Source organism: Halichoerus grypus, chromosome 4 (genome assembly GCF_964656455.1).
Source record: "Halichoerus grypus chromosome 4, mHalGry1.hap1.1, whole genome shotgun sequence".
NCBI classification, from domain to species: Eukaryota; Metazoa; Chordata; class Mammalia; order Carnivora; family Phocidae; genus Halichoerus; species Halichoerus grypus.
In genome coordinates this window covers 74,478,385-74,506,125 of record NC_135715.1, presented here as the reverse complement: position 1 = coordinate 74,506,125, position 27,741 = coordinate 74,478,385, and the positions used below count along the sequence as shown (strand labels likewise).

Below are 27,741 nucleotides of genomic sequence, written 5' to 3'. Positions count from 1 at the left end.
TTAATTAAATTCACAGAGCCAAAAAAGGCAAAGACCCAGGAGGTTAGATGTAAAAAAATACAGATGGACTGAGAGAGATGAGGGGAAATAGACAGACTTTTACAACATGATATTCAGCTTGGAAATATGCAAGCTAATACGCTGGGGAATACCAGCCAAAAGACAGATAGCTGGTTTAAAGAAAAAGTTAATAAAATGTCGAGTCTGAAAAACTATACAGACCAAAGCCAGGAAATTACAAAGTTATGGATCCCGCAGTAACTGTAAATTAACCCCAGTGCACATATGTAGTATTTCATATTACTGTATATGGTGTTAACTTTCACGCCTAAGCATGCAGGCGTGTGTGTGTGTTTCGTCTGAATTACGGTTGTAATGGGAACAAAGGTGCAAACAGGACACGTAATGGATTGCCTGCTCCTTTCACAAGTCACCCAGGAGCACTGAAGCCCGGGCCGGTCATGTGCCTTGGAGTAGAGCAGAGGAGGAGTCAGGCTTTGATTCAAAGTCCGGTTGTTCAGCAAAGGCACTGGGAAGATACACGCATTTCTTAACAGTTGTAAAGAAGTCATGAGTGTCCTGGGTACACGGAAGGAAGTCTATAGTACATTCCCAAGACGACACATTGGATTTAATGCGACTCTACTCTGATTTCTCCTTTCCTTTTGCTTGCCTCATGTACACTACTCCATATCTCTCTAATATACTCCTTGTGCCCCTATTTTTTTGCCCGATTACCATCCATTTTCCCTCTCTATAAACCTCTTCTCTTACTGGGCTCATTACGGGAGCTAAGATACAGTGTTTTCCTTTTAAAGCATCCAACCTACCGATCTAGTTGTTGTTTGCTTTTGCTTTTTTTTTTTTTTTTAGTTGTTTGCTTTTTTAAAAAGTTCCAGTCAACTCATATGCTGTATATTCCAATACATCTCTCCCTTCAGACATAGGACTAGGATGGAGGGGTCTACATACTTCTTCCTGAAGCATTGTACAGGCATTTCTCTTCCACTTCGTGTGTCTCCTTTTAGCATCTTCTACCCTCATCATAGCCACACCCTGATTTTTCACTCCTGACTTTGGCTCCATCATTGGGAAGTTTTCTACTTACGTAGATGATTCTTCTATTTATCAGGTCTTCATAATCTTCTGACCTCCTCAATGCCTAGGGCTTCTCCATGGCCACCTTCCCTTTCCTTGGCCTTGCTACACCTCCATGACCTGGTCCCTGAAATCTGTGTCTTCTCCAAGATCTTAACATCTGCTTCTCCTGGGCTCACAGCGAGCCCTTGTTTTTCTGCTGCCTCCGGGCCCTCATTCCCACTGACCCTGCTGTCCACCTTCACTCTCATTATCAGTCTCTCAACCTTGTAGCTGAAAACTCCATGAATGTTCTTTTACCGATTCCCCCAGACTTCGTCTTTCTTTTTCCCAGCTGGGCTCCAAAATCAAGTATTTAAGTGATTTGTACATTCCTGTCCTTAATTTCTGTGCTTTTAGGGTTCTCAGTCAGATGGTTTGTATCCTCATCAAATTCATCTGTTTATGCTAATAGTTGACTCTCATTGGTATTGTAAGATCTGTTTATCTGAATTCCCATTCTCCAAGCAGCATTTTCTAATGTTTCTTGCTCTGTAGCCCCAAACTGCTTTGTTCTATACATACGACTCCACCTTCTGCTTACAGATTGAGGTCATTTCCTATCAGTTTCTTCAGTCTTCTTACTACCCAGAAATCACGGCATTTGCCCATCATGGGGGTACAAGGGACACCTCAATACATAAGGCTTGGCCACCTCTCTTGCGACAGAGCCTGGGCTCTGGGGTCAGACGGCTGGGTTCAAACCCTGGCTCGCCACGTGGCAGCTGCATGACCCTGGCTGGGGCACGTGACCTTTCTCGCCCGAGTTACCTCACCTGTAAGACAGGAATGACAATAGTGCCTCCCCAGCAGGGTTGCTGGAGGATGGAATGTGCCTCTTTGTGGAGAGGGCTGAGGCCATTGCCGGGCACACGGTAAGCACAGAATAATTGTAGGTTTTCTCTCATGTCATGGTCACCCGCATCAGTGTCCATGTGTTAATCTTACTGTAAGCCGCACAGCCTCGTTTCCTCAGCCTCCCTCCAAAACCAGTGAGAGTCAGTCAGCCTCAGAACCTTGGGTCCCACCTTCCCCTTCCTTGCTGGCTCCTGCAGCTTCCCCATGCTCCAGAAGCTTCTACCTCCTCTGTTGTGCCTCCTACCGCTGGAGGCTCTCCTTTGTCTCCTGGTTTACTTCAGAGGCCCCGTTTTGGCCTTGCACATTCTGCCCTCACTTCGAAGGCTCCTATAAACTAGTGCCTTGATTAATGTTCCCTCTTCCAAACGCCTTCTGTGGCTTTTTCTGGTCTCCGGAATTAAATCTAAACCCCTCAGGCCAACATTCAGGCCGGCCTCCCTACACATGGCCCAAACCCAGGCACATTTTTCTCTTGCAGAATATGCTCTCATCACTCCCAACTTGGGTCTTTGTTCCAGCTCTTCTTGTGGCTGGAGGGTTTCTCACTCCTTGTAACTAGATAGAATCCTAGTGAACCCCACACAAGCATGCCTCTTGTAGACTACTCTACTTTGCCTTAGACATATCTTCTCCTCCTCTGCCAGCCAGAACCTGGTAGAGGACAGGCCCATCCCTCTCGCTCCCCATGTGGGCCTAGCAGCATCACACACGAAAATGAACTTTGTGAATTCATACCTGGACAACCCCGCCCCCCCCGCCTTTAAATCTAGCACTTAAATCTAACACACAGCTGCGCCTTACGCTGCTGCCACTGTGGCCTAAAAATGGAATTTCTCAACATTGTGACAACTTTCCTGTGTAGGGACAAATCATGGAATCAAATACCCAGCCTACTTAAGTATTGACATACCACTTGCTTCATCCCTTTTTGAAAAGAAACAAAGTGTTAGCCATATTGTCGAGTGCCCCTGGTGGCCCTCGCCATCTCGTTCACCTTCAGATAGAAATACTCTCGTGACTTTAATGTTTACTATTTTCATGCATCTATTATGTACGTATAAACCTATAGAAAATATAAATAATATGCAGTGTTGAGTTGTGCAGGGTTTTGAAACTTTATATAGATTCTATCATATATACCCTTCTCGTCAACACTGGGTTGCTTTGGGGTTTCTTTCAGAACTGCTTTTGATGTTTATCCATAGTGATATAATTGTAGTTCATTCATTTTAATGCTGTTTACAGTTACATAAATATGCCAACATTTATTTATTCTCCTATTGATAAACATTTAAGTTACTTTTTTTTTTGCCATTACCGAAAATACCATAGCAAACTTCTCCTGTCCATATTTGTGGACACATATGAGTTTCCCTGGAGTATATAATCAGGAATGGAACGTACATTGGGAATCTCTCAACCTGTGGCTTTTCTTGAACTTGTGTCTTTTAATGCGAAGTTTTCCATTGTAATGCAGTCAAACTCATCTCCCTCCTTCATGGTTTCTGCTGTTTTGTATCATTTTCTAAAAGCTACTCAAGGTCATAAGGGTATTCTTCCACATTTTCTACAAGTTTTAAAGTTTTGCTTGTCACCTTGGGAGTGACATGTGCCTGTGGTGGGAAGCAGGGACAATTGGATGTTTTGCAACTTGATAAGCAGGGCCCCACCCTGGTGAGCCCTCCCCCACATGCTGATGCACAGGATACTCGACCGCTAGGTCTCTAGTACTGTCATGTGGGATTCCTCATGTCCAGCCCCTCTCATGTTTCATCTCAGGGGCAGGGTCTGAACAGAGTGGGGCTGGGGATACCCTGCTAGCCACACTTAGAGGAACATGAGCATATGCCTCCAGGCAAATGGGTTTGAACATAGAGAGCATCTGAGATGCTCCACGATCCCTGCACCGGAGACTCTGTCTCTGTGGAGAGCCTCAGAGTAATAAGATCTCCGGTATAGTTAAGGCGGAAATCTCTGGAGAACTGCTGGGTCATCAACTGGAGGCCTCCTCTCCTCACTCATATTACTTCCGTTTTATAAAAATGATTATTTTCTAATCTTTTGATGCCCTCTGAGATGCTTTGAAGGCCAAGATATTATTTTTGTTTCATAGGTTTCAACGTTGTAAGACTTGTCCTACTGAGAAATAGTGAGGAACCGTGGAATCCCAACAGATCCTTCAGCCTATTTATTGCTTGTTTGTTTGTTTTAAGTAATCTCTACACCCAATATGGGCCTCGAACTCACAACCCTGAGATCAAGAGTCGCACCCTCCGCTGACTGAGCCAGCCAGGCTCCTGCAGCCTATGTAGATTGTGGGCCATCCATTAACAGACGTGCACCATGTTGTTTGTTACTGAGCACCAAGACATGGCAGCTTTTGCTTTATTGAGTGAAGACACGTGACTGCTTGCTCAGCACGACAGCCTTGTGCCCGGGAAATGAAAACATTCCCATGAAATAATTCAATTATCTACTTATTTAAACTTATCATTTTAAAATGTTACATTTCAAGCAGAATAGAAAAAGGGAAGGGTCAGAAATGTAATGAAAGAATTTATGTAGTCAGGCTAGGATTTCTAAGCTAAAAACGAAGCTGGATTATACAAACATAAAGCCTTGTAATTTATTAAAAGGAAAGTTATTGAAATGCAAACAAATCATAGTAAAATATTAGTCAAGTATGAATAAACATCACAGCCACTGTCTGTTAAGAATATGGCTCTCATACCATGAGACAGGCAGGCCCTGGCTCTAGAGTCAGAGAGACGTGGGTTCAAATTCCGACTCAGATGCTTACCATGTGACCTGGAATTGGTCGCTTTACCACTGAGTCTTAGTTGTGTCATCTGTAAAATGGGAACAATTAGTTTCTCTCTTGCAGGTGTTTTTGGGGGGCTTAGAAATAATATGCTTGGGAGTACCCAGGAAGAGATGTTCCATGGAAGAGAAGAAAAGCTCAAATAAAGACCCACCTCCCACTGGGGCCTGAGGCCAGTGGTGTCTTTAAGGAAGACAGAAAATGCTAGGGAAGAGTTGGGAAGAAGTGAGGGTTGGTTTTAGAGATGGTGTTTGCGATGCCCTCTCTGGGAGTTTGGAGGTATTGCAGGTTGTGCTTGTGGGCCTGTAAGGGTATCCAGCAGTGCATGCATAGAGATGAATACAGAGGTTAACCAAATGCACTGCATTCTGTCCATGTGTGTAGATGCCGGTGGGTGTAGCCCTGGAGGAGCACGCTCCCTTCATCTTTGTATCTCTAGTGGGTAGCGGAGAGGTTGACATGGAATGAGTGCTCAAAAACTGCTGGAGGGAGGAAGGCAGGTTGGGTGTTGCTGTGAAGCTCGTAGTTTCGTGAAAGAAAGAAACCCACTTGAAGAGTAGGCAGCATTATTTTAATTTCTTCATTTGGTACTTGGGATGGGTATTTTGCAATACTCATTTGCTTACCATGAAACTTGATTAAATCAAGGCCTTTCTCCCCTGCAAGAACATTTTTTCTATTAAAAAAAAAAGGAAATCTGAACTTTGGTGTAGAGGAGCAGTAAAAAGTAACAGCAAGAGTGAACGAGAAAGAGAGAAATATGCAGAAGGCGTCCCTGGGGGACTTCATGCTGCTGCTAAATTTCAGTTGCAGTTGTCAGAGTTAAAGAAAACACTGGAGAAAATGTCTCATGGAGGGGTCCCCGGATTGTTGTGCTGTAAGAAGGCCAGCTGAGGGGGGGGAACCGAAGCCACCTGGCAGGGGCTCTGACGACCGGGTGCCACGCACCAGCCACTGAGCTCATTTGCTCCACCTCGGGTAACTTTTACAGTCAGAGCTGCTTCAGGATCAGCACAAGACACTGTGCCCATGTTTGGGGGTGGGGGAAACAAGGCAGAGTGGAAGGAAGGAAGAAGTCCGTAGTTAGTTTTGAAGGGTGAGCCCAGGGCTTCTTGGGGATTTAGGTGAAATGAACTGTGGATGAACCCAGCTAACTGTGTGCTGGGCAAAACAGCCCTGGGAGGGATGTGCTGCAGCCCTCTTGGTTCTACAGCAGAGGAAACTGAGGCACGGAGAGGTTAACTAACCCTGTGTAAGTGTCATGGTCTGAAGCTTAGAGGCACAGTTCTATCACAGGTCCCTCTGAATCCAAAGTCCTCATTCTTCACTACCGTATTCAGTGGCTGGGAAGATCCCTGCAGGAGCAGTAAGGAGTTAGCCCAAGGCTGCTACACTGGGTTCTAGAACTCCACTGCCTCAGTAAATGTTCACTGTGACTTTGTGAGGCAATGGAGCAGAGTGTCTGTATCCCCAGGGGAATGTCACTCTCCTCCTGAGAATCCTTCTGGTTGTGGATCTCCATTCTGGGAAATAGATTGAGAAGCAGCCCAAGGACTACCCCAACAGGGTAGGAAGCAGAGAGACCTCGATCCACAGCAGTGATCAAGAGCCACTCGAAGCCTGGATCTGAGCAAAAAAAGTGTGATATAGTTAAATCTTGGTGATTCAAGGGCTTTCTGTGTCCGCCCCCACCTCTGCTCCCACCCCCAGTAAGCTCCTGCTTACAGCTCCTGGGAATGTCCTGTGCCTACTGATTGGCCATCTAATGTACAGATTCTTTGCAAACCTAGATATGTTTTTGTGACTGTTCACTACACTTTCCTTAAACTTGTTCAGGGGACACCCCTGACAGTGGAGGAAGGAGAAGGCAAGCATTCCCCAGGAAAGCCTGGGGGTATATCCTGTGGCATTGCATCTCAAAAATGATATTGATTTGAAGACTCTAGTTTTAGGGAGAAAAATCATTCAAATTTATTGTAAAAATGTTCTTGGTTTTATTTTCTATATCATTTAATTCTGCTTTAATCTTTATTATTTCCTTTTTTCTGCTGGTTTAAGTCATCATTTGTTGTTCTTTTTCTAGCTCCTTTAAACATAAACTTAGGTTATATGAGATTTTTCTTGCTTCTTGAGATAGGCCTGTATTGCTATAAACATCCCTCTTAGAACTGCTTTTGCAGCATCCCAAAGGTTTTGGACCATTATGTTTTCACTTCCATTTTTATTTGCTTCCATGTACTTTTAAATTTCTTCTTTTATTTCCTGGTTGACCCATTCACTGTTTAGTAGCATGTTATTTAACCTCCATGTATTTGTGATCTTTCCAGAGTTTTTCTTGTTGACTTCTAGTTTTATAGTGTTGTGGTCAGAAAAGGTGCATGGTATGACTTCGATTTTCCTGAACTCGCTGAGACTTGTTTTGTGAGCTAATATGTGATCTGTTCTAGAGAATGTTCCATGTGTATTTGAAAAGAATGTGTAATCTGCTGTTTTGGGGTGGAATGTTCTGAATATATCTGTTAAATCCATCTGGTCCAGTGTGTCATTCAAAGCCATGGTTTTCTTGTTGATTTTCTGTTTAGATGATCTGTCCATTGATGTAAGTGGAGGTTAAAGTCCCCTACTACTATTGTATGATTATCAATTAGTTCTTTTATGTTTGTTTTTAATTGCTTTATAGATTTGGGTGCTTCTATGTTAGGAGCATAAATATTTACAATTGTTATATCTTCTTGTTGGATTGTTCCCTTTATTATTATATAGTGTCATTCTTTGACTTTTGTTACAGGCTTTGTTCTAAAGTCTATTTTGTCCACTGTAAGTATTGCTACGCTGATTTCTTTTGATAATTCATTTGCATGATAGATGTTTCTCCATTCCCTCACTTTCAGTATGCAGGTGTCTTTAGGTCTGAAATGAGTCTCTTGGAGGCAGCATATAGATGGGTCTTGTTTTTATATCCATTCTGACATCCTGTCTTTTGATTGGAGTGTTTAGTCCATTTACATCCAGAGTAATTATTGATAGATATGTACTTATTGCCATTTTATTATTTGTTTTGTGGGTATTTCTGAGTATTTTCTCTGATCCTTTCTTTCTGTCTTTCATGGTTTGCTGAAATTCTTTAGCGATATATTTGGATTTCTTTCTCTTTATTCTTTGCATATTTATTAGTGGTTTTTTATTTGTGGTTACCATTAGGTTTGTATATAGCATCTTCTGCATATAGCAGTCTATATTAAGTTGATGGTCATTTGAGTTTGAACCCATTCTCTACTCTTGTACTCCCCACATTTTAGGTATATGGTGTCATATTTTGTATCCTTTTATTTTGTGAGTTCCTTGACTGATTTTTTACAAAAATACTAATTTTTTTAAAGATTTATTTATTTATTTCTTCCTTCCTTCCTTTCTTACTTATTTGTCAGAGAGAGAGCACAAGCAGGGGAAGCGGCAGGCAGAGGGAGAAGCAAGCTCCCTGCCGAGCAAGGAGCCCAATGCGGAACTAGATCCCAGGACCCTGGGATCATGACCTAAGCCAAAGGCAGACACATAACTGACTGAGCCACCCAGGCACACCCAGAAATACTCATTTGTACTGCTTTTATGTTTCCTACCTTCATACTGTCATTTTTAGCCTTTCCCTCCATTCAAAGAGACCGCTTCTAATATTTCACGCAGGGCTGATTTAATGGTCATGAACTCCTTTAGTTTCTGTTTGTCTGGGAAACTATTTCTCCTTCTATTCTGAATGATCGCCTGGCTGGATAGAGTATTCTTGGCTGCAAGTTTTTCCTATTCAGCACTCTGAATAGATCATGCCACTTCTGGCTTGCAAAGTTTCTGTTGAAAAATCTGCTGATAGCCTTATGGGGTTTCCTTTGTATGTAACTGTCTTTTTGCTGTGTTTAATATTTTTTATCACTATATTTTGCCATTTTAATTACACTGTGTCTTGGTGTGGATCTGCTTTTATTGATTCTGTTGGGAATTCTCTGTGCCTCCTGGGTCTGGATATCTGTTTCTTTCCACAGGTTAGGAAAGTTTTCAGTTACTATTTCTTCAAATAAATTCTCTGGCCCCTTTTATCTCTTCTTCTTCTTCTGGGACTCCTATAATATGAATGTTCATACATTTGGTGGAGTCACTGACTTCCCTAAGTCTATTCTCATTTGCATAATTCTTTTTTTCTCTTTTGTTCAGCTTGCTTACTTTCCACTACTTCATCTTCTAGGTCATTAATTGTTCTGCTTCCTCCAGCCTGCTATTCCTTCCATCAAGTGTGTTTCTCGTTTCACTACTGAGCCCTTTATCCTCTCTGCTATGTTATTCCTTATCTCTGTGTTAATTGTCTCACTGATGTCCTCAACTCTTTTCTCAAGTCCAATGCTTTAAATTCTCCATCAGGCATGTTATTTATATCTGTTGCACTTAGGTCTCCACCCATGGCCTTTTCCTGTTCTTTCGTTTGAGACAAATCCCTTTCTCTTTTCATTTTGTCTAAGTCTCTGTGCCTATTTCTGTGTGTTAGGAAAGTCGACTAAGTCTCCTGTTTTTGAGGGTAGTGGCTTTATGAAGAAGAGGTCCTGTAGTGCCCTGCTGTGTAGCGTCCCTTGTTCCCCAGGGCCTGGTGCTTCTGGGAGTGTCTCCAGTGTGTGCTGCGTGCACTCTGCTGTTGTGACCTGGCCACTTTATTCTTCAAGCTAGTCGTCTCCAAAGGCTCTCTTTGCCTGTTGTGGGCAGTATTTGGTCCCTGGCCTGATGTGGTATGTTTTGACTAGGTGTATTCTGGTCTGCTTGGGAAATGAGACCTGTCTTCACTGTCGCTGGAACTGAGGCCTTGCAAAACTCCCTGGTCAAGAGATGTGGTATTGGCTGGGTTTTAGGCTAGTCTTCTGGGGGAGGGCCCCCCACCATGCTGGGACTGAGGCAAGCATGACTGGGAGGGGGTATTCCACCAGAGTATAGTGAGAGTCAGCACTCTGCTGGTTCCTGCACGTGGCCCAGGGCTTATGCTGAGGGGTGAGGGAAGGAAATGGCATTGGCCAGTTCCTTTGTTCTCTGAGCAGTCTCTTCATGAATGCTTGTCTCTCTGGGATGTGCTCCAAGATGAGCGAATAATCTCCCCACTGTGTGCCCCAGGGGCTCTTCAGATCCCTGTTTCCAGTATGTCTGTGGGCTGTTGCCCTGCCTTCTCTCCAAGAGCAGCACAATGCCCTCTGAGCTCTCCCAGAACCAAGCCTGCTGATCTTTAAAACCCCAAGCTTTAAGCCCTGTTGGTTACAGGAACTCATGAAATTCCGGCCCTCTAGCTTTCCAAGCCAGTTGCTATGGGGATTCTTTTACCCCGTGTGCTCATTCCCCTGTGGGCTAGTCTGTCTCTTGCCCTTCTCTGCAACTGTGCTTCCCTCCCCACCACAGTGGCCACAAGCTGTTTCTCTCCCAAGCCACATCTCTGCACTTCCTAGCTTCTTCAATGTGGCCTCTTCTCTACCTTTAGTTGTGGAGTTTGTCCTGCCAGTCTTCAGGTCAATTTCTGGGGTATTTAAGATGATTTCATAGTTATCTAGTTGTATTTGTGGGATGAGACAAACCTAGGGTCCTCCTACTCTGCCACCATCTTCCCCTATCCTCTTTTCTTGGTTTTAACGTGAAATGATCTATTTTTCAAATCTTTAGGTGAGATTGAAGATCTAGGATGATGTATCTTGTTTTCCCTGTTGTTTTTACTCTAATTTAGACTACATAAATCTTCCAGGTCATACTAGCATTTTTAAAGGTATTCTAAATGCACAAAGGAGTGATTAATGAGGACTTTTCAGTGAGATAAAATGTCTCATATTTAGGATATGTGTGTGAGAGTGCATACATTCTATTAATTATGCAGTTCCCATTGTCTACCTCTTCATTAATTTCAAGTACAAAATCTGGGGAGACAGTCCTTCCTAGAGTCACTCCTGTCAGGTCACGTGAGTGGCTGCCAGCCTTATGTACCCGTAAGGCCATCTTCTAGGGTAGAAGTTTTTATCATCACCCGAAACAATGATTTTATGTTTTTAGTTTGTGGTTCCTGCCACCAAGGAGCCTACAGAAAAACCTAAAGGCCAACAGGATCTCCAGGATCTTCCAGCTCTGAATTCCTTGCCATTTGCACTAAGGATAAAGATGGTTGTGGGCTGCTTATTCTATAGCAGTTCAATTCTGTGTGACTGGGGAGACCTCACTCACTCCTTAGCCCTGTGGAAGTGGCTTAGGCTCTTTGACAGAGTCTGGGTTGGGAATTTTCCCCCAGCTTCCTGGGCCAGGACTCAGGCAGGCACCATAGTTAGCCTTCTGACATGCACCCACCTGGAGAACATTTTTCATGAACAATTAGCAGCTATTCTTTTTTATACTCAGGCACAAAGTTATGAGTGGACATCTTTCATCATTACAGAGCGACAGCTGAGTCTGTGCTCTGAGTGGTGTTCTGTAGAGATAAGAGCAGTGCTTGGCCTGTATAATGATGGGAAGTTCACCTTGATCAGTTAAAAATAGAAGGCACCCTATCGGCAGTAAGCACAAGTGAGCAGTGCTTATAGCTGAGCAGAAAGAATAGAATTTGGCTATTTCACTCTTTAGCTGTTTTCACTGTGAACACTTGCCGCCCGTCACCAATAAGCAACCTATTTGCAATAGAATTTGGGAATTCTGCATCATGCAGCTCAACCTGTCCACCCACCAGAGAGCAGTGGCAGGTAAACCTCCTGATAGCTGGAGCAGAATCTCATCACCCAACTCGCCCTCAAAACTGACTCAGGAATCACTCTGCATCACTACTGGCCACTTTTGGGATATCCAAGTAAGATTTGGGCTTCTATCAATAGCACAGAAAAATTAGGTAGTTATAGGAATGTGTATAGTACTTACCACGTGCCAGGCACTTTTTATAGTGCTTTACATTTATGAATTCATTTAGGCCTCAGGGTATCCCTAATGAGGTAAGTATTCTATTTTTACCATCTTACAGAGGAAGAAACTGAGGCATGGTAGGTAAGTAAGAGTAAGTGTCAGAGGTGGGATTGGCGTTTTGGCAGGCTGGCTGTGCTTGTTATGGACTGAATGTTTGTGTACCCCCAAAATTCATATATTGAAGCCCTCACCATTAATGTAATGATATTTGGAGATGGGGCCTTTGAGAGGTGATTAGGTTTAGATGAGGTCATGTGCGGGGGTGGGGGCTCTCGTGATGGGAGCAGGGCCCTTGTAAGAGGAGGCGTCAGAGAGCTTGCTCCCTCTCTCTCCCCCTCCCTCCTTGCATGCGTGTGTATGTACACACACACACACACACACACGTCATGTGAGCACAGCGAGAAGGCAGCCTTCTATGGGCCAGGAAGAGAGCTTTCACAAGAAACCAGCCACACTGGCACCCATGTCCCAGATGTCCAGCCTCCGGAACTATGAGGACGCACGTCTGTGGTCTGGGCCCACAGTCGCTGGCACGCTGTTATGGCGGCTCAAGCTGACAGACAGTGCTCTTGAAGACTATGCAGTCCAGCCCCCCACAGGAGCCCTCACAGCCCCTCAGCTTTTCAAGAAACACCTGCTGCTTGCTCTTTTTGGTCTTTCAGATGCCCTTTTTCAGCAGTGCCTCTGCCAGGCTCTTGATTCGAGACCTTGATTTCATCCACCTCTGTGGGAGGAGCAGTGAGTGAAACACCTCCTTATTCTACCGTAGGAAGAATAGGCTGCACCCCAAGGGTGTGTATTCTGACACCATAGCAGACAAGGAATGAATGAAGCGAAAGAAGCACTTCTCTGTTCCAGAGCCCTGGGCTCTGTGGGGGCAGGAGGGCAGCTTTAGCTGTACCTGGAGCCAGTCCCTGTGTCTCTGAACCTTCTAGAGTCAGGGGCCAGCTAGTCATAATCATCTCTCTTCTAGGGGCTCGTCCCTCAGATGGTGAATTGGTGAGATGCGCCATCTTTATTGGTATCTGTCCTAAACACTGCGCTTTAACGTTGAACCTAATGTTCTAAATTACCATAGTTGTTGCAACTGTGAGGCTAATATTTCTCTCAGGAAAATGGATAACTTTCTGTGACCCTTTTGGCTTTCTGTGCAACCACACAAGAATCGCAATCTAGAAATAGTAATTTTTGTAATTGTTTATACACGCATAAAATAAACACTGTGCCGCAGACACTCAGGCCCACAGCATAATTTCTGGAAGCCAGCAGGCCCACCTCTATGGGAGGAGAGTCAGAGCTGGGACCATGGTGTCCCCGCAGCCCTCCCCAACCCCCTGCAGGACAACTGCCCCAAGACACCGAAGACAGAGGCTACATGTATGTCTTCAGTGAATGTCCCTTCTTTTGTTCTTGAAGGTAGAAGAGAGTACAGACTGCATATTTTTAAAATTATACACAACCAGGGGTGCCTGGGTGGCTCAGTCGTTAAGTGTCTGCCTTCGGCTTGGGTCCTGGGATCGAGCCCCGCATCAGGCTCCCTGCTCCACGGGGAGCCTGCTTCTCCCTCTCCCACTCCCTCTGCTTGTGTTCTCTCTCTTGCTGTGTCTCTCTGTCAAAATAAATAAATAAAGTCTTTAAAAAAAAAATTATACACAACCAGTTTTAAACCTGACCTCTTCTTACCTTGGACGTGAGTCCCACACTTCTGAGCAGCAATAGCCGATTTCCTTGCCTTAATTTCATGTACCAGGCCCTGTGAAGAGTGGTAAGAATTGTCTTCTCATCCAAAAAACCAACTCAGGAAATCAATGGTCTCTAAAATGGGGTGCTGGGACACCTGGGTGGCTCAGTTGGTTAAGCATCTGCCTTCGGCTCGGGTCATGGTCCCAGGGTCCTGGGATCGAGTCCCGCATCGAGCTCCCCGCCTCTTCCTCTGCCTGCGCCTCTCTCTCTCTCACTGTCTCTCTCTCTGACAAATAAATAAATAATCTTAAAAAAAAATAAAATAAAATGGGGTGCTAAAGAGCAAAAGAGGAAATCAAAATGACCTGGAAAAGGACAAGTTAATAATCCAAGGGATGTCAAGCCTCACCTTTCTCTCTTTCCCAAACAGCCTGTTTGGGAAAATTGGGAGATGGTGTTTCCTCACCAGGTGGGGAATAAATAAGAGTTTAAATGTTGCCAAAAGTTTTTTAAAAATCACCCCATTCTACATGCCCTGAAATAAGCATGCCCTCTCTTGGGTGGGGGTGGAGTGCGGTCAGGGGAGTCTGTGTTGGCTTCCGAGTTTTCTTTCTGGAGCTTTTAACTTTGTCACAGCTGCCCCTCCAGTCAGTGGGGAAAGGCCCCCAGTCCTGTGGCTTCTGTCATAAGTAGTTCACATGATGATGATAATGTTTGTCAGAGTAGACCCCACAGGCACAATGTCATTACCACAATGAGCCTCTAAGCCACTTGAACGGCTCAAATAGAAATTACTGACAATACCAAATATGGTGAACACATGGAACAGTAGGAATGCTCATCCATTCACTTCACTCATACAACTGCCTCAGTGGACACTTGGGCCATCTCTTAAAGGGTAATCATATACAAGCCCACCTTCTGTGATGCTTCACAGGTACTGCACCTTTTACAAACTGAAGGTCTGTGATGACCCTGCCTGGAGTAAGCCCATGGGCGCCATTTTTCCAACAACAGTTGCTTATTTGGTGTCTGTCTGTGTCACATTTTCGTAATTCTCACAATATTCCAAATTTTTTTGTCATGATTACATTTGTTATGGGGATCTGTGGTCTGTGATCTTTGATGTTACTCTTGTAATTTTGGGGGGCACCACAACCCACACCCATGTAAGACCAGGAACTTAATCCATAAATCTGACTGCTCTCTCAACCAAATGTTCCCCTGTCTCTCTCCCTCTCCTTGGGGGTCTCCCTGTTCCCCAAGACACAATATTGAAATTAGGCAAATGAATAACCCTACAATGGCCTCTAAGTGTTCAGGTGAAAGGAAGATTGGCACATGTCTCTCCCTTTAAATCAAAACCTGGACTATGATTAAGCTTAGTGAGGAAGGCATGCCAAAAGCTGAGCCAGGCCAAAAAGTAGCCCTTTTGCACCAAACAGCCAAGCTGTGAATGCAAAGAAAATGTTCTGGAAGGGAGGTAAAAGTGCAACTCCAGTGAACATGCAAATGATAAGAAAGTGAAACGGCCTTATTGCAGATATGGAGTAGTTTTGAGTGGTCTGGGCAGAAGATGAAACCAGCCACAACATTCTCAAGGCAGAGGCTAATCCAGAGCAAGCCCCTAATTCTCTTCAATTTAGGAAGGCTGAGAGAGGTGAGGAAGCTGCAGAAGAGAAATTCGAAGCTAACAGAGGTTGGTTCATGAGGTTGAAGGAAAGAAGTCAGCTCCACAACAGAAAGCACAAGGTGAAGCAGCGAGGGCTGGTGGAGAAGCTGCAGCAAGTTCTCCAGAAGGGCCAGCTGTGATAGCAATGCAGGTGGCTACACTCCACAGCAGGTTTTCAGTGTAGACAAGAAGGCCTTCTATTGGAAGAAGATGCCATTGAGGACTTTCAGAGCTACAGAGAAGTCAGTGCCTGGCTTCTAAGCTCCAAAGGACAGGCTGACTCTCCTGTTAGGGACTAATGTAGCTGGTGATGTGAAGTCAGCGAAGTGCTCACTGGCCATTCTGAAAATCTTAGGGCCCTTCAGAATGATGCTCAATCCACTGTGCCCATGCTTTATAAATGGAAAAAGAAAGCCTGTCGGACAGCACGTCTGATAGTGCATCTCTTTACAACATGGTTTACTGAATATTTTAAAACCACTGTTGAGACCTAGTACTCAGAAAAAAAGATTCTTATCAAAATTTTGCTGCTCATTGACAATGCACCCAGTCATCCAAGAGCTCCGATAGAGATGTGCAATGAGATGAATGTTGTTTTCATGCCTGCTGACACAGTATTGATATGGCAGCTCACAGATCAGAGAATAATTTCAACTCTCAAGTCTTATTATTGAAGAAATACATTTTGAAAGGCTCTCACTGCCATAGAAAGTGATTCCTCTGATGGGTCTGGGCAAAGTCAATTGAAAACCTTCTGGAAAGGATTCACCATTCTAGATGCCTTTAAGAACATTCATGATTCATGGGAAGAGGTCAAAATCTCCACATTCACAGGAGTTTGGGAGAGGTTGGTTCCCACCCACACGGAGGTCTTGGAGGGGTTCAGGACATCAGTGGGGGCAGTCACTGCAGAGGTGGTGGAAACAGCAAGAGAACTGGACATAGAAGTGGGGCCTGAAGATGGGACCGCATTGCTGCAATCTCATGATCAAACCTGAACGGTTAAGGAGCTGCTTCTCGTGGATGAGCAGAGAAAGTGGTTTCTTGCGATGGAATCTGCTCCTGGTGGAGATGCCGTGAAGACTGTTGAAATGACAACAAAGGATTTAGAATCTTACATCAACTTAGCTGATAAATCAGCAGCAGGGTTTGAGAGGATTGACTTCAGTTTTGGAAGAAGTTCCACTGTGAGTGAAATGCTATCAAACAGCATCACACGCTACAGAGAAATCGTTCAGGAAAGGAAGAGTCACTCAATGCAGCAAACTTCCCTGTTGTCTTCTAAGAAACTCTTCCAGCTGCCCCAGCCTTCAGCAGCCACCACCCTGGTCGGTCAGCAGCCGCCTACTCGGAGGCGAGCCCCTCCGCCAGCAAAAAGATTACAACTTGCTGGAAGCTCAGATCAGTTATCATTTCTTAGCAATAAAAAGTATTTTTAAATTGAGGTATGTGCATTGTTTTTTAAGACATAATGCTATTGTACACTTAACGGACTACAATAAGTGTATACATAACTTTTATATACACTGGGAAACCAGTTTCATTTGACTTGCTTTATTGCGATACTTGCTTTATGGAAGTGGTCTGGAACTGAACCCACAATATCTCTGAGGTCTGCCTTCACTTTCCATATAACAGAGCAACCCCACTCCCAAGTGTGTACCCCACAGAAACAGAAATATGTACACAAAATGACTTGTACAAACATGTGGAGAGCAGCCTTATTCTTAATAATAGCCCCAAACTGGAAAGAACCCAAATGTTCATTCATAGGAGACTGGTTAAACAAATTGTGATATATTCACATGACAGAATACTACTCAAAAAAATTTTTAAAAAGCGAGTTATAGGTACATGCAAGAACATGGATGAATCTCAAGGCATCATGTTGGGTGAAAGAAGCCAGATTCGAAAATATGAATACTTTCCCATTTAGATGAAATTCTTTTTTTTTTTTTTACACTAAGTATTTTATTGTATGCTGCTGCCAGTGTATATAAAATAATTACCTTTGTGAAATAGAAATTTATGAAAATTCAGAGAGGTAGATGTTAAGGACTGACAAAAGTAGAAGTTTACATAGTATGGCACGTGTTATAGGGATAATAAACTTTTGTACAGGCTTCAAATTTAGTTCTCCTTTGAATATTCACTGGTTCATGAAAAGTGGTTTAGAAAACCATCCAAAGATTCATTTTGCTATAAAAAGGAACAGACTTTTTGGGGTCTGAAGGGATTCGTACTTGAAGATACACCAGTTAGCAGGGGGTCGTGTTGGGCATTCTGCACACAGAATTGTTTCAAATCTGCAGCTGCCTGGGAAACCTTCACACGGTTGAGCCCGGCTTCCAGCCTGAGCTGTTGAACCACTTTATTCATAGCGGCCACGCTGGAGGAACCAGACATGGCGCTCTCAAGAGCGGGCAGATTTGTCCGTGTGTGGATCAGTCAGTTCGTGGGTCCACGGGGCCAGATGAAATTCTAAAATAGGCAAAACTTAGTGCCAAATCTGGGCAGGCATTGCGTATTCCATTTATGCATACAGATGTAGACAATTGTCAAAACTCTTTGAACTAAATCCTTAAGATTTGTGCATTTGAGTGTATTTAAGTTATAACCCCCCTGAAAGCATTCCTTTATCTTCCTGGAGGGTGAATATACTTTCTCAAGAGCATAAGGGGATGCTTTTGAAAAACCCATATCATGACTATGTTAATCATCCACCACTAACTTTTCAGAGTTTCAAAATAGTAGTATCCTTTGATAAGGCAATCTTATGCTTCGGTGACAAAATAATAATTATAATATAATAATAATAATGAAGCCCACTGTCAAAAAGAGAGTGTTAGTTATATGTTCTGTTTTGAATGACCCTACATTTGTAGGAATGATATTTTTAGGTGGTTGCTTATTCTCTCCTGCCATCAGGGGCAGATCAGAGGGAGGCTGAGGCAGCAGATTTTTGGGCTGGAGGTTATGGCTTCAAATCCCCTTTTGTGCAGGTGGACCTGGAAATACCACTGGATTGGCAGTTAAATATCAGGATCAGGCATGTGGGGAAGTTTGAGTTAGCACAGGTATGGAGGTACCTCTAGGATCACTTGGTGGTTTTTCTAAAAATGCATTTGCAATTACAGAGTGCTTGGTAGGGTAATCTTCAGGGGATGTTCCATGGAAGACAACTGAGAGATGTCTTCCCCTTTTCAGTACATCTAAGCTTAAAATTCGCACCAGGTTGTTGGCATCTTATACAGGGGATGAGTGGGGCATGCACGATTTCAGGAAAGGAACCCTATTTCAGAATTCGCATCCTCCCTCCTGTGGCAAGTGAATGCGGTCCCACTCAGTCCTTTATGGGGCCACGGGAAATTCTTTCCCGCTGCACTGCGGAGTCCACACCTGTCTGGGTTCCGCATGCTCCGAGAATTCCCTGTGGAGGGTGGATTTGTGCAGCCACCTGCCTCCCAGCCCAGGTTTGGGAGGGGTGTGCAGCTCCCAAACACGTCCACTGTTGTACGGTCGCCCAGAGCAAATAGCGTTCAAACATACACTGCCGCCCTTCTGAAAAGGGCTCCTGAAGGGAGAAAAGCAGATTGAACTTCTGCACCGTCATGGAAAACAAGGGTTTCAAAAAGTCAGAGCTCACAAGCAAAACTGGGGCTCCCTTGGCCTTTGAATGGAAGAAAAAAAAAATAAAGCAAGAGTCAAAAGAGGAGCTAGGGATTGCAAGGACAACTGTTCTACCAGGCTGACGGGCCTTAAGGTTTGGATAAATTTTGTTGTTGTTGTGGCCCGGTGGGGGTGCAGGGATTGGGGTGGCTTTTCTTTGGTTCTGTTTTTGTGACATTGCAAGCTGTTCAGATTTTCTTTTACTTCCATTTTGAATTTGGTGCCCTGGCTTTCTGGTGTTAAGTCAAAGTCAGACTCGTGCCTGGAGCATGGTACCCCGTCTACACTTGAAAATGCTCTCTCCTGCCCTGGGACAGGCTGGCAGGGGAAGAAGGAAGCTCCTCATTGCTCATGCTGGGGAGAGGGAGGAGGGTTTGGGGCCAAGCAACGTGTGTTTGAATCTGGCAGCAAGTCCTAGGCGGGGGGAGAGATGCAGACTTAAATTTTCTTCTGTGAAATGGGAACATGTGAAGGATTAAATGGGAAGGCCTGGCACTTAGCGATGCGCAGAGAAATCCTAGTTCCTTCTCCGGGGCAGCTAAGCTGTCCCCTTCTCCACTGTCAGCATTGTTTCCCCTGCGCCCCACACTGGGAGCGCAAACTGCCCTTACCTGGCTCTGGTTACTTCTGCTTCCCTTTTAAAACTTCCTGGGCGCCTGGGTGGCTCAGTCGGTGAAGCGTCTGCCTTGGGCTCAGGTCATGATCTCGGAGTCCTTGGATCGAGTCCCGCATCGGGCTCCCTGCTTAGCGGGGAGTCTGCTTCTCCCTCTCCCTCTGTGCTCTCTTTCTCTCAAAAATAAATAAATAAAATCTTAAAACACACACACACACACACACACACACACAAAAACTTCTCATCTATCACCACTTTCTTGGGTGGCTAGACCTGGGCTCCTTGGGGGGCGGGTGTGTGATGAGTAGTACGCTGTAGCAAATGAATGTACTAATCCCTGATCACTCCCATCATGGGTGTCCCTGGTTAATACTCTTGGTCTAACTCCACAGCTGTGCTGGGCAGCTCATTACAATCAGTCAAGCCTCCAGTCCCATCAGGGCTCTCACCTATTTGTGCCCTAATGTGTCAACTCAGTTCACCCACCTATGCCTCAGTTTACCTGCAGTGGGTTCCTATGTATTTGGCACCTGAGTGGTTCAGGTCGGTGCTAGTAAAGATATGTTAACTGAGGGGTGCATTCTTCCCAATAGACAGCACATCAAAAGGATGCTTTTAAAACCTCATTCAACAGTATTTAGGAGGGGTGAGGGCAGAGGGTAATTTAAGTCACCCAGCCCAGCTCAGTAAACATTTTTTTTTTTTGCTATGCTAAGAGAACAAGAAAAATGTAATTAAATTTAAATAACGAAAGCTGTGGCCTTAGAGAAGCTTTTAGGACTTTGGAGCTCAGTCATTCTGTAAAAATATGTAGAAACCCTTCTGGAGACACACCTTTAGGTTATATACATGAAATCTTCCCAGCTTCTAGTTTTAAAAACCAACAACAAAACAATATTGCACATTTCTATCTAACTTTTGTTCATTTGAGAGGGGGCTTCCTATTTCCAACAGGGCAGTGCAAAGTTCATTGTCCTGACTTCCCTCAGCAACTAAAATTCTTAGTTTCATAATCTGTTTTAAATAGTACCTTGTTGTTGTAAAATGTTAGTTTTAAATGACCCTATGCTTTGATAAATATACCTGGCAGATGATCCAGGACGTAACCCTGTAAGTATAGCTTGAAGGAGTCCACCTTCCAGGGCCATGCCCCACCCTAAGCATGCAGAGTGGAGAGCAAACCCCAACGAGCCAGCTCAGCACTGGGACTGGACTGGCCACACGGTCAGGCCCAGAGGCAAGAGGGCTGTCGCGGGGAGGCTGGACTTGCCGAGGGAGCTGGCTAATCCGCTCCTTCCTGAAGTGCGCTCGGGGGATGGAGGGTGGGCTTGAGTTAAGTGTTTTTTTCATATGAGGAAGACGTGTTTTCTGTAGGAAAAAAGAGGAAATTGAGATAGCCAAAGAGATATGCAAACAATAATCAGCAGTCATACTCCTTCTGCTTGCTGTTTCATGCATTATTCCTGAACATGTAAGCACGCACATATGAAAGGGGGTAGTAGTCTGAAGTCCAGCGAGGCCGGGACCACTCACTGTTTTTGAAGTCCCAGAATGTGTCTGTGAAAGGTGAGGAAATCCTAAAGCAGGACTTACAAAAATTAGAGTCTATATTGATATATATATATAGATATGTGTATAATGCTTAACACTTAAAGACACGATAGGGGCGCCTGGGTGGCTCAGTCGTTAAGCGTCTGCCTTCGGCTCAGGTCATAGTCCCGGGGTCCTGGGATCGAGTCCCACATCGGGCTCCCTGCTCCGAGGGAAGCCTGCTTCTCCCTCTCCCACTCCCCCTGCTTGTGTTCCTGCTCTCGCTATCTCTCTCTCTGTCAAAAAAATAAATAAAATCTTTAAAAAAAAAAAAAAAAGACACGGTAACTTGCAGTGGACTGCATCAGGACATGGCATCTCAAGTTCAATTTCGAGATTTGGCCTAATTATGCTGTTTCTCCCACCCCCCACCCCCCACCCCCTTGCCATGGTAGGTCTGTTGTAAGCGGTGTCAGGACCTAGAGCTTTCCTTAGCAGGATAACATGATCTTTCTCTTTGTCAACAAATATAATTCTGGATCACTTTCATTGCTGTACAGAGGCCCATTGTGTGTACGTCCCACCGTAGAGTTAAGTCCTGTTCTTGGACATTTCTTTCTTTCTTTCTTTGGTAGCAGCACTACGTGGATATTCTTGTACTAGCTACTTCTGATGTTTTCTTACTTCCTTAGGATGAACTTGGAGAGATACATTTGATGGGGCACAATGTACTCACATAGTTTTGAGGTTCAAAACTATTCTTTCAGAAAGCTGGCGCTCTTGTTTTAGAAAATGAAAGCAGGTCCTCTGATGCCAGGGTGGAGTTCGGCTCTACCCCAGACCTCACTGCTTCTCAGATTCATTGTCGTCAAGTTCCTAGTACCACACAGAGCGATGTGCCAGAGTTCAGAGGCAAGACAGACGTAGTCAGGCATGGGCTTTGCCAGGGCTGCCAGAGATTCAGGGTGCAGACGGAGAAGCTGGGAGGACAGGCACAGAGACAGAAGCCTTTCTCAGGTGCAGTCAGATGGAGCAAGAAGGGCCTCAGTGGGAGTGGCCGGCCCCCCAGAACAGAATGAGTTGAAGCTTGTGTGCCACACTGGGGTCAGGGTGAACCCTACCCTCTAGCACTTGAAGAGAGCTGCCCTGAGCCCCCCTTGATTCTCAAAGTGTCCCCCACCCTACACGTGCCTCAGCCACCCCACTGCCCGCCCGCCCTTGGAAAGCCTCATGCCACTTTGTAATGAGTTGTGGCAAAACCTGTCTATTCTGGTAGAACTGCATGGTGAGGCCTCCAGAAAAAGCAAACCGATGAATGTAAAAGGGTTCTGTCACTTTGGTCCCTTTTCTAAGTAGCCCACCCTCCTAGGCCAGCCAGCTCCGTGCTCCCAGCCATGCTCCCTGGAAACCAAACTCTGAGGACCCTGGACTCCCCAGCCCCTGTTTCCATTCAGAGCGAACTTATCCCTGCCTCTGCTTTTGCCCTAAATTTTCTTTTCAGCTCCTCGCCTGACATTTAACTCGGCCCTGCAACTCTATTCCTTAAAACCCTCTGCCCAAAACTGTCTGTGACTCAGCATGCCAGGAACAAGTAAATCTCATCAAAGGCTGCACTCCTCACTGCCTGTCCCTGTCATTCAGCCTTCCCCTTGGAATTGCTCTCTCCCTGCCCCTCTTTAGCTCTGGAAATCCTGTTTATCTTTCTGGACACATCTCACCTTCTATCTTCTTTAAGAAGCCTTACCAGCCTTCTAGCCTTCTGAAACCCCGTAGAATGTGATCATGATCCATATTATATTCCACTGTGTCTAGTGGACAGATGGTCCCTGACGTCGGATGGACTTTCAACTTAGGATTTTTCAACTTTATGATGGCGTGAGAGTGATACGCATTCAGTAGAAACCATATTTGGAATTTTGGATTTGGATCTCTTCCTGGGCTAGCAGTTTGTGGCACAATCCTCTCTCATGATGCTGGGCCCTGGCCCCTCCCAGCCAGCCACATCACCACGTGGGTAAATAACCCGCACACTGACAACCGTTCTGCGCCCACACAGCCATGTGTTTGTCTCTTCTAGTGCAGTGTTCGATACATTACATGAGATACTCGACACTTGATTATATTTTCAATCTTGTTTTCTGTTTTTTTTAATTGAAATATGGGTGACACCCATTACGTTGTTTTCAGGTGTACAACATAGTGATTTGACAAGTCTATTCATAGTGTACCTACCATGTGTACATGTACATGTACAACACTGTTACTGTACCGTTGACTATATTCCCTATGCTGTACGGTTCATCTCCATGACTTAGTCATTCCATCACTGGAAGCCTGTGTCTCCCTCTTCCCTTTACCTGTTGTGCCCATGCCCCCCACCCCCCCCACCCCTCTGGCAACTACCAGTTTGTTCTCTGTATTTATGGGTCTTTTTTTTGTTTGTTCATTTGTTTTTTTAGATTCCACATATTAGTTTTCACTTATGGTATTTGTCTTTCTCTGTCTGGCTTATTTCACTTAGCCCATCTTCTAGGTCCATCCATGTTGTCAGAAATGGCAAGATCTCATTCTTTTTTATGGCCAAGTAATATTTCAATATTTCATTATGTGTGAGTGATTGTGTGTGTATGTACACACAATGTCTTCCTTATCCATTCATCTGTGGATGGACACTTAGGTTGTTTCCATTTCTTGACTATTGTAAATAATGCTACAGTAAACATAAAGGTGCATATACCTTTCAAATTAGTGTTTTGTTTTCTTTGGGTAAATACCCAGTAGTGAAATTACTGGATCATATGGTATTTCTATTTTTAATTTTCTGAGGAACTTCCATTTTTATAATAATATCTATTTTATAATAGATATAATAGATGGTATTGCCCAACTGTATGATGTTCAGTAGGTTAGGTTATTAAATGCATTTTTGACTTAGGATATTTTCAACTTATGTTGGGTTTATTAGGATGTGACCCCATCATAAGTCAAGGAAAATCTGTAGATTATACCACACAATAGTGTGTGTGTGTGTGTGTGTATGTGTGTGTGTGCGCGCGCGTACTTACAATTATAGGTTCCTTGAAGGCAAAGTCTATAACCATCCCTTTTCCTCTTCTGGGTGTTGAGAATCACCCAGCCTTGCGCCAAGGTACTGGTTCTGTGAATGAATGAGCAGTGAAGGAACATGAACTCATGGATAGGGGAAGAGGAGGTGAGGAGCCTAGTAGAGAAAAGTTCATTTGGTAGGAGTCTGGCTCCAGCTTTCTCTAAAGGAGGGCTTTAGGGTCAACATTCTGACCAGAAGGGGGCTTAAAAGCACTTTATAGACAGAAGGAGACAACACTTGTTAAAATAAAAGGAGGCAAGAGCTGATGGAGATCAACAGAGAGGCGCTCACCACGTCAGGTCCCCTGGACATCCTTCCCAGGTGAATGTTTTCACTGTGGTTGAATTTAATGCTTTCTGTTGTTTTTGTGTCATGGAATGTTTCACGTTGGTTCAATTACATCTGCTTTTGAAAGAACAAGTATTAACACACGTGTCACTTCTGTTTCTTGCAGGCAACAATGGTCCTGAGCTCCGCACACTTCTGGCTGGGATTATTTCTGGTGCCCACAGCATGTTTGATGGAAGATGTAGCATGGAGAGCGTAAGTGAAAAGTGACGTAGTCACCCTAAGTCTTGCTCTTCTGTCCTTGCAGTCACCTGTCATGAACCCTGGCCATAGGGTATTTCATGCTGTGAGACTTCAGAAGGAACAGGTCTCCTGCTACCTGCCAGCAACAGATATTTATAAAGGATGTTGGGGGTTTTGGTTTCTTGTGGTTTTCTTTCTTTTAACCTGTGCTTCACCTTGGTAGGAGAATATAGACAAAAAGGAGTCCCAAGACAGGCTATGTGAAGGTCAGTAGGTATGGTGCTTGTACATGATTTTAAGGGAGGGTTTCTAAGTACAGATTCATTCCATCAGGTTTAGGAAGCATAACCCAAAACTCATTTCTCCTTATATCTAAAAAATCAATGCCTAAGTGATCACAAATATAACCTGGCTTTAAATCCCAGACTTAAATAAAAATTGTGTATATGTAAGCCATTTCAAGTTAGAAAATAACTTGGAATGAAGTAGTCTTCATTTTTCCAATAATTCACAGGAGGAGTCCTTCAAAAGTAATTTATTTAGAGTGTCAGTGTACAAATCTATGAGAAGATTAATCACAAAGATGAAATTATAATGTAGGTTAAGTAGGAAATAATTCATGTGCAGTTTTGCTTACATGTTTCAAAATAAATTGTTTCCGAAATATCTTGTGCACGAGGTAAACTAAGCAACTAAGTTCCAAGATAATGTTAATTTTAATTTCATCCATGAGAAAGAGATGGAAGACTCCAAAAGAGATAATATTGATTTTTGTTTGGGGTAGGTTGATTCCTCCTACAAATAGTTGCCAACTTCCCTGAAAATTGAGACTCCTGGATTGGTTTTACTTTGGGCAAAGCATAATTATTTTGGGGCCCTGAGGTAGAGAATTGAGACTTTAATCCAAACCTTCCAGGAAAAGACATCAGATTTCATTTTTATCTCCCCTTCCTCCCACATTCAAGGAGAATTGTTCTTGCCTGACAGTTAAGGATGTCTTTTGAAGAAGTCTTCATTTTGGCATTATCTTGACAACCAGTGATGCCTAATGCAGAGAGAGAGGAAGAGAGAGAATTGTATAGCACATATTTTGGGTGTTTTTTTTCTCTTCACTAAGTTTTGCAACTATTACTAAAAATTAAATAACTCTATTAAAAGCCTTGATTTCCACTACTTCCCTTTTATCTGCTAAACCTGTATTCTATAAATAGCTGAATTAGAATCCTTGGAAATGAAATTATTATAACCAGGAAAGATGTTTTCTTAATCTAATAAATGCGCTGAAACAAAATGCTAGTTCTATTATTTGTTCTTACAGCACATAGCCCAGTTGTGGCACGCTCTATTACCTTGCTAAATCTCTTCAATTTTACATGACAGGTTAGTTTTAGGTAAATACAACATGATACTGGCTACATCAGATCACTTTACAATTTATAGTGATTGAGAATAGGAATGTGATTATAAATTAATCTCAGCCTATTTTAATTCAACTATCTTGATTAACGTCATGGAAAAAAAAAAAAGTTTGCCGAGTCTGTGTGTTTGCGAGTGAGAGTTTAGCAGAACTATCTTTCTACTATTTCAAAAAGTGGTTGCCGATTACAGTGTCTCTACCTCCTCGTCAGTCTTCTGGACCTTTTCCAATCCATTCCAAGTAAAAGTTACCGGTCACCAATGAAGCAAATTACTCCTTCAAACAGGACTTGTGTTTGGTCTCCCCCGGCACTATAAAATTAGCACCATTTACATTTTAGCAAGGATAAATCAAAGGGCACTGCCTCCAGCTCCACCATATGGAAAAAGTAAAAGTCCCTTGTTTCCGAGAAGCTTGCCAGCCAGGTAGGAGGAGGGCCCATGCACTACGAAGGAGGTGCTGGTCGGGGGACCAGCACAGGCAGACCCTGGGCATTGTCCTGCCCACTGCCTCCTGCCCGGGACAGGCCCAGAAAACAGCCCTTCTCAGGAGCAGACAGCACGTCAGCTTTGGGCTGAGCCGGAAAGGCTCCTACTGAAGTCCAGAGGCACTTACAGAAATGTACTTTTGTCTGGTTTTATTCGGGGAAGCCAGGGAGAATGGTGTATATTGGCTCTGCCCGCCCCTCCCCCGGCAGTATTTGCCCAAAGTACATGCTCAATTTGTAATACACATTTAATGTCTAAACTACAGTCACCTCTCTCGTCAAAGACAAGCATTTGGCAAGCTTATTTGGGAATTTTCCCTGAGATCACGGGGCTCGGGTTTTATCTTACGTTATACTCCCCACCTGAAATAGATGTTGTTGGATCCAGTAAATTAGAGGTTTCTCCGGGAAGTGGAAGCAGACTATGCATTGCTCACCTCCAGTGAGGCCACCGTACGGGACTGTGATTTCTCCTTCTGAGCTTCTACCTCCCAGAATGTGTTCTGTTTTCCCTTCCTGCACGCTGGACAAAAACATGAGCCCTGATTGTCCACAGCCACCCTTCATTTGGTTCCAGTTGTCAACTCTTTATTGAAACATGATGTGCTATGGCTCTCCTTGGACTTCCAAGGAGAGTTTTGAGTGAAGTGAGCCGGAATCCCGGGTCCCCGAGGAGCCTGTGCCGTGACAGGGACGTGGGGCAATGTTTGCAGGGCGGTTGCATTCTCTCATCTTGCCTTGGGCCAATCTTACAGATCTCTTGTTTTGTTTTGAATTTTAGTGGTTAACTCTATTTTGAAAGAGCTTTAAATCCCAGCAGAATGCAGGCCCACCTTTCCATGTGTCTTTCTAGGAGCGCTTAGCAAAGTGAACTGCTCTCTTTCTGCATTTCCCCCCACCCCTTACTTTGCCCAGTCCCTCTCTGCCATTTTAGGACCTAGACTGTTCAGAGTCAGGAAAAAAAAAAAGAAAAAAGAAAACTCAAGAAAAAAGAAACTCAGCATGAGGTAATTTAGTCATTTTTTCCATGAAGTCTGTTAGCTTTCTGCTTGAAGATCCATTACTAGACTATCTTAAGTCAGATTTGGACGCCATAAAGTACCTACTCTGTTATCCTGTTAACCATAATTTTCATGAGGGACCAAACTAACACATCTTTTACTAAAATAATTGATTGATTATATGTGATACCTGGCTAATGAGTATTTTTATTAGGAGCATGAAGTTTAAATCGCCCAGAACTATTTTAATATCCTTTAGCGTACA

General features: G+C 44.0%; 1 protein-coding gene and 1 pseudogene across 3 annotated transcripts in view; one reads left to right on the top strand and one right to left on the bottom strand.

Moving 5' to 3' along the window:
* LOC118544814 (phospholipid-transporting ATPase IB) overlaps window positions 1-27,741 on the top strand; it is a 581,647-nt gene that overhangs the window by 505,780 nt on the left and 48,126 nt on the right. For all 3 annotated transcript variants that reach the window (XM_078070549.1, XM_078070551.1, XM_078070550.1), the window contains exon 34: window positions 24,495-24,583. In XM_078070549.1, the coding sequence (XP_077926675.1) occupies window positions 24,495-24,583 (89 nt within the window). The remainder of the gene's footprint in view (window positions 1-24,494; window positions 24,584-27,741) is intronic.
* Window positions 17,174-17,528, bottom strand: LOC118544816 (guanine nucleotide-binding protein G(I)/G(S)/G(O) subunit gamma-5 pseudogene; annotated as a pseudogene).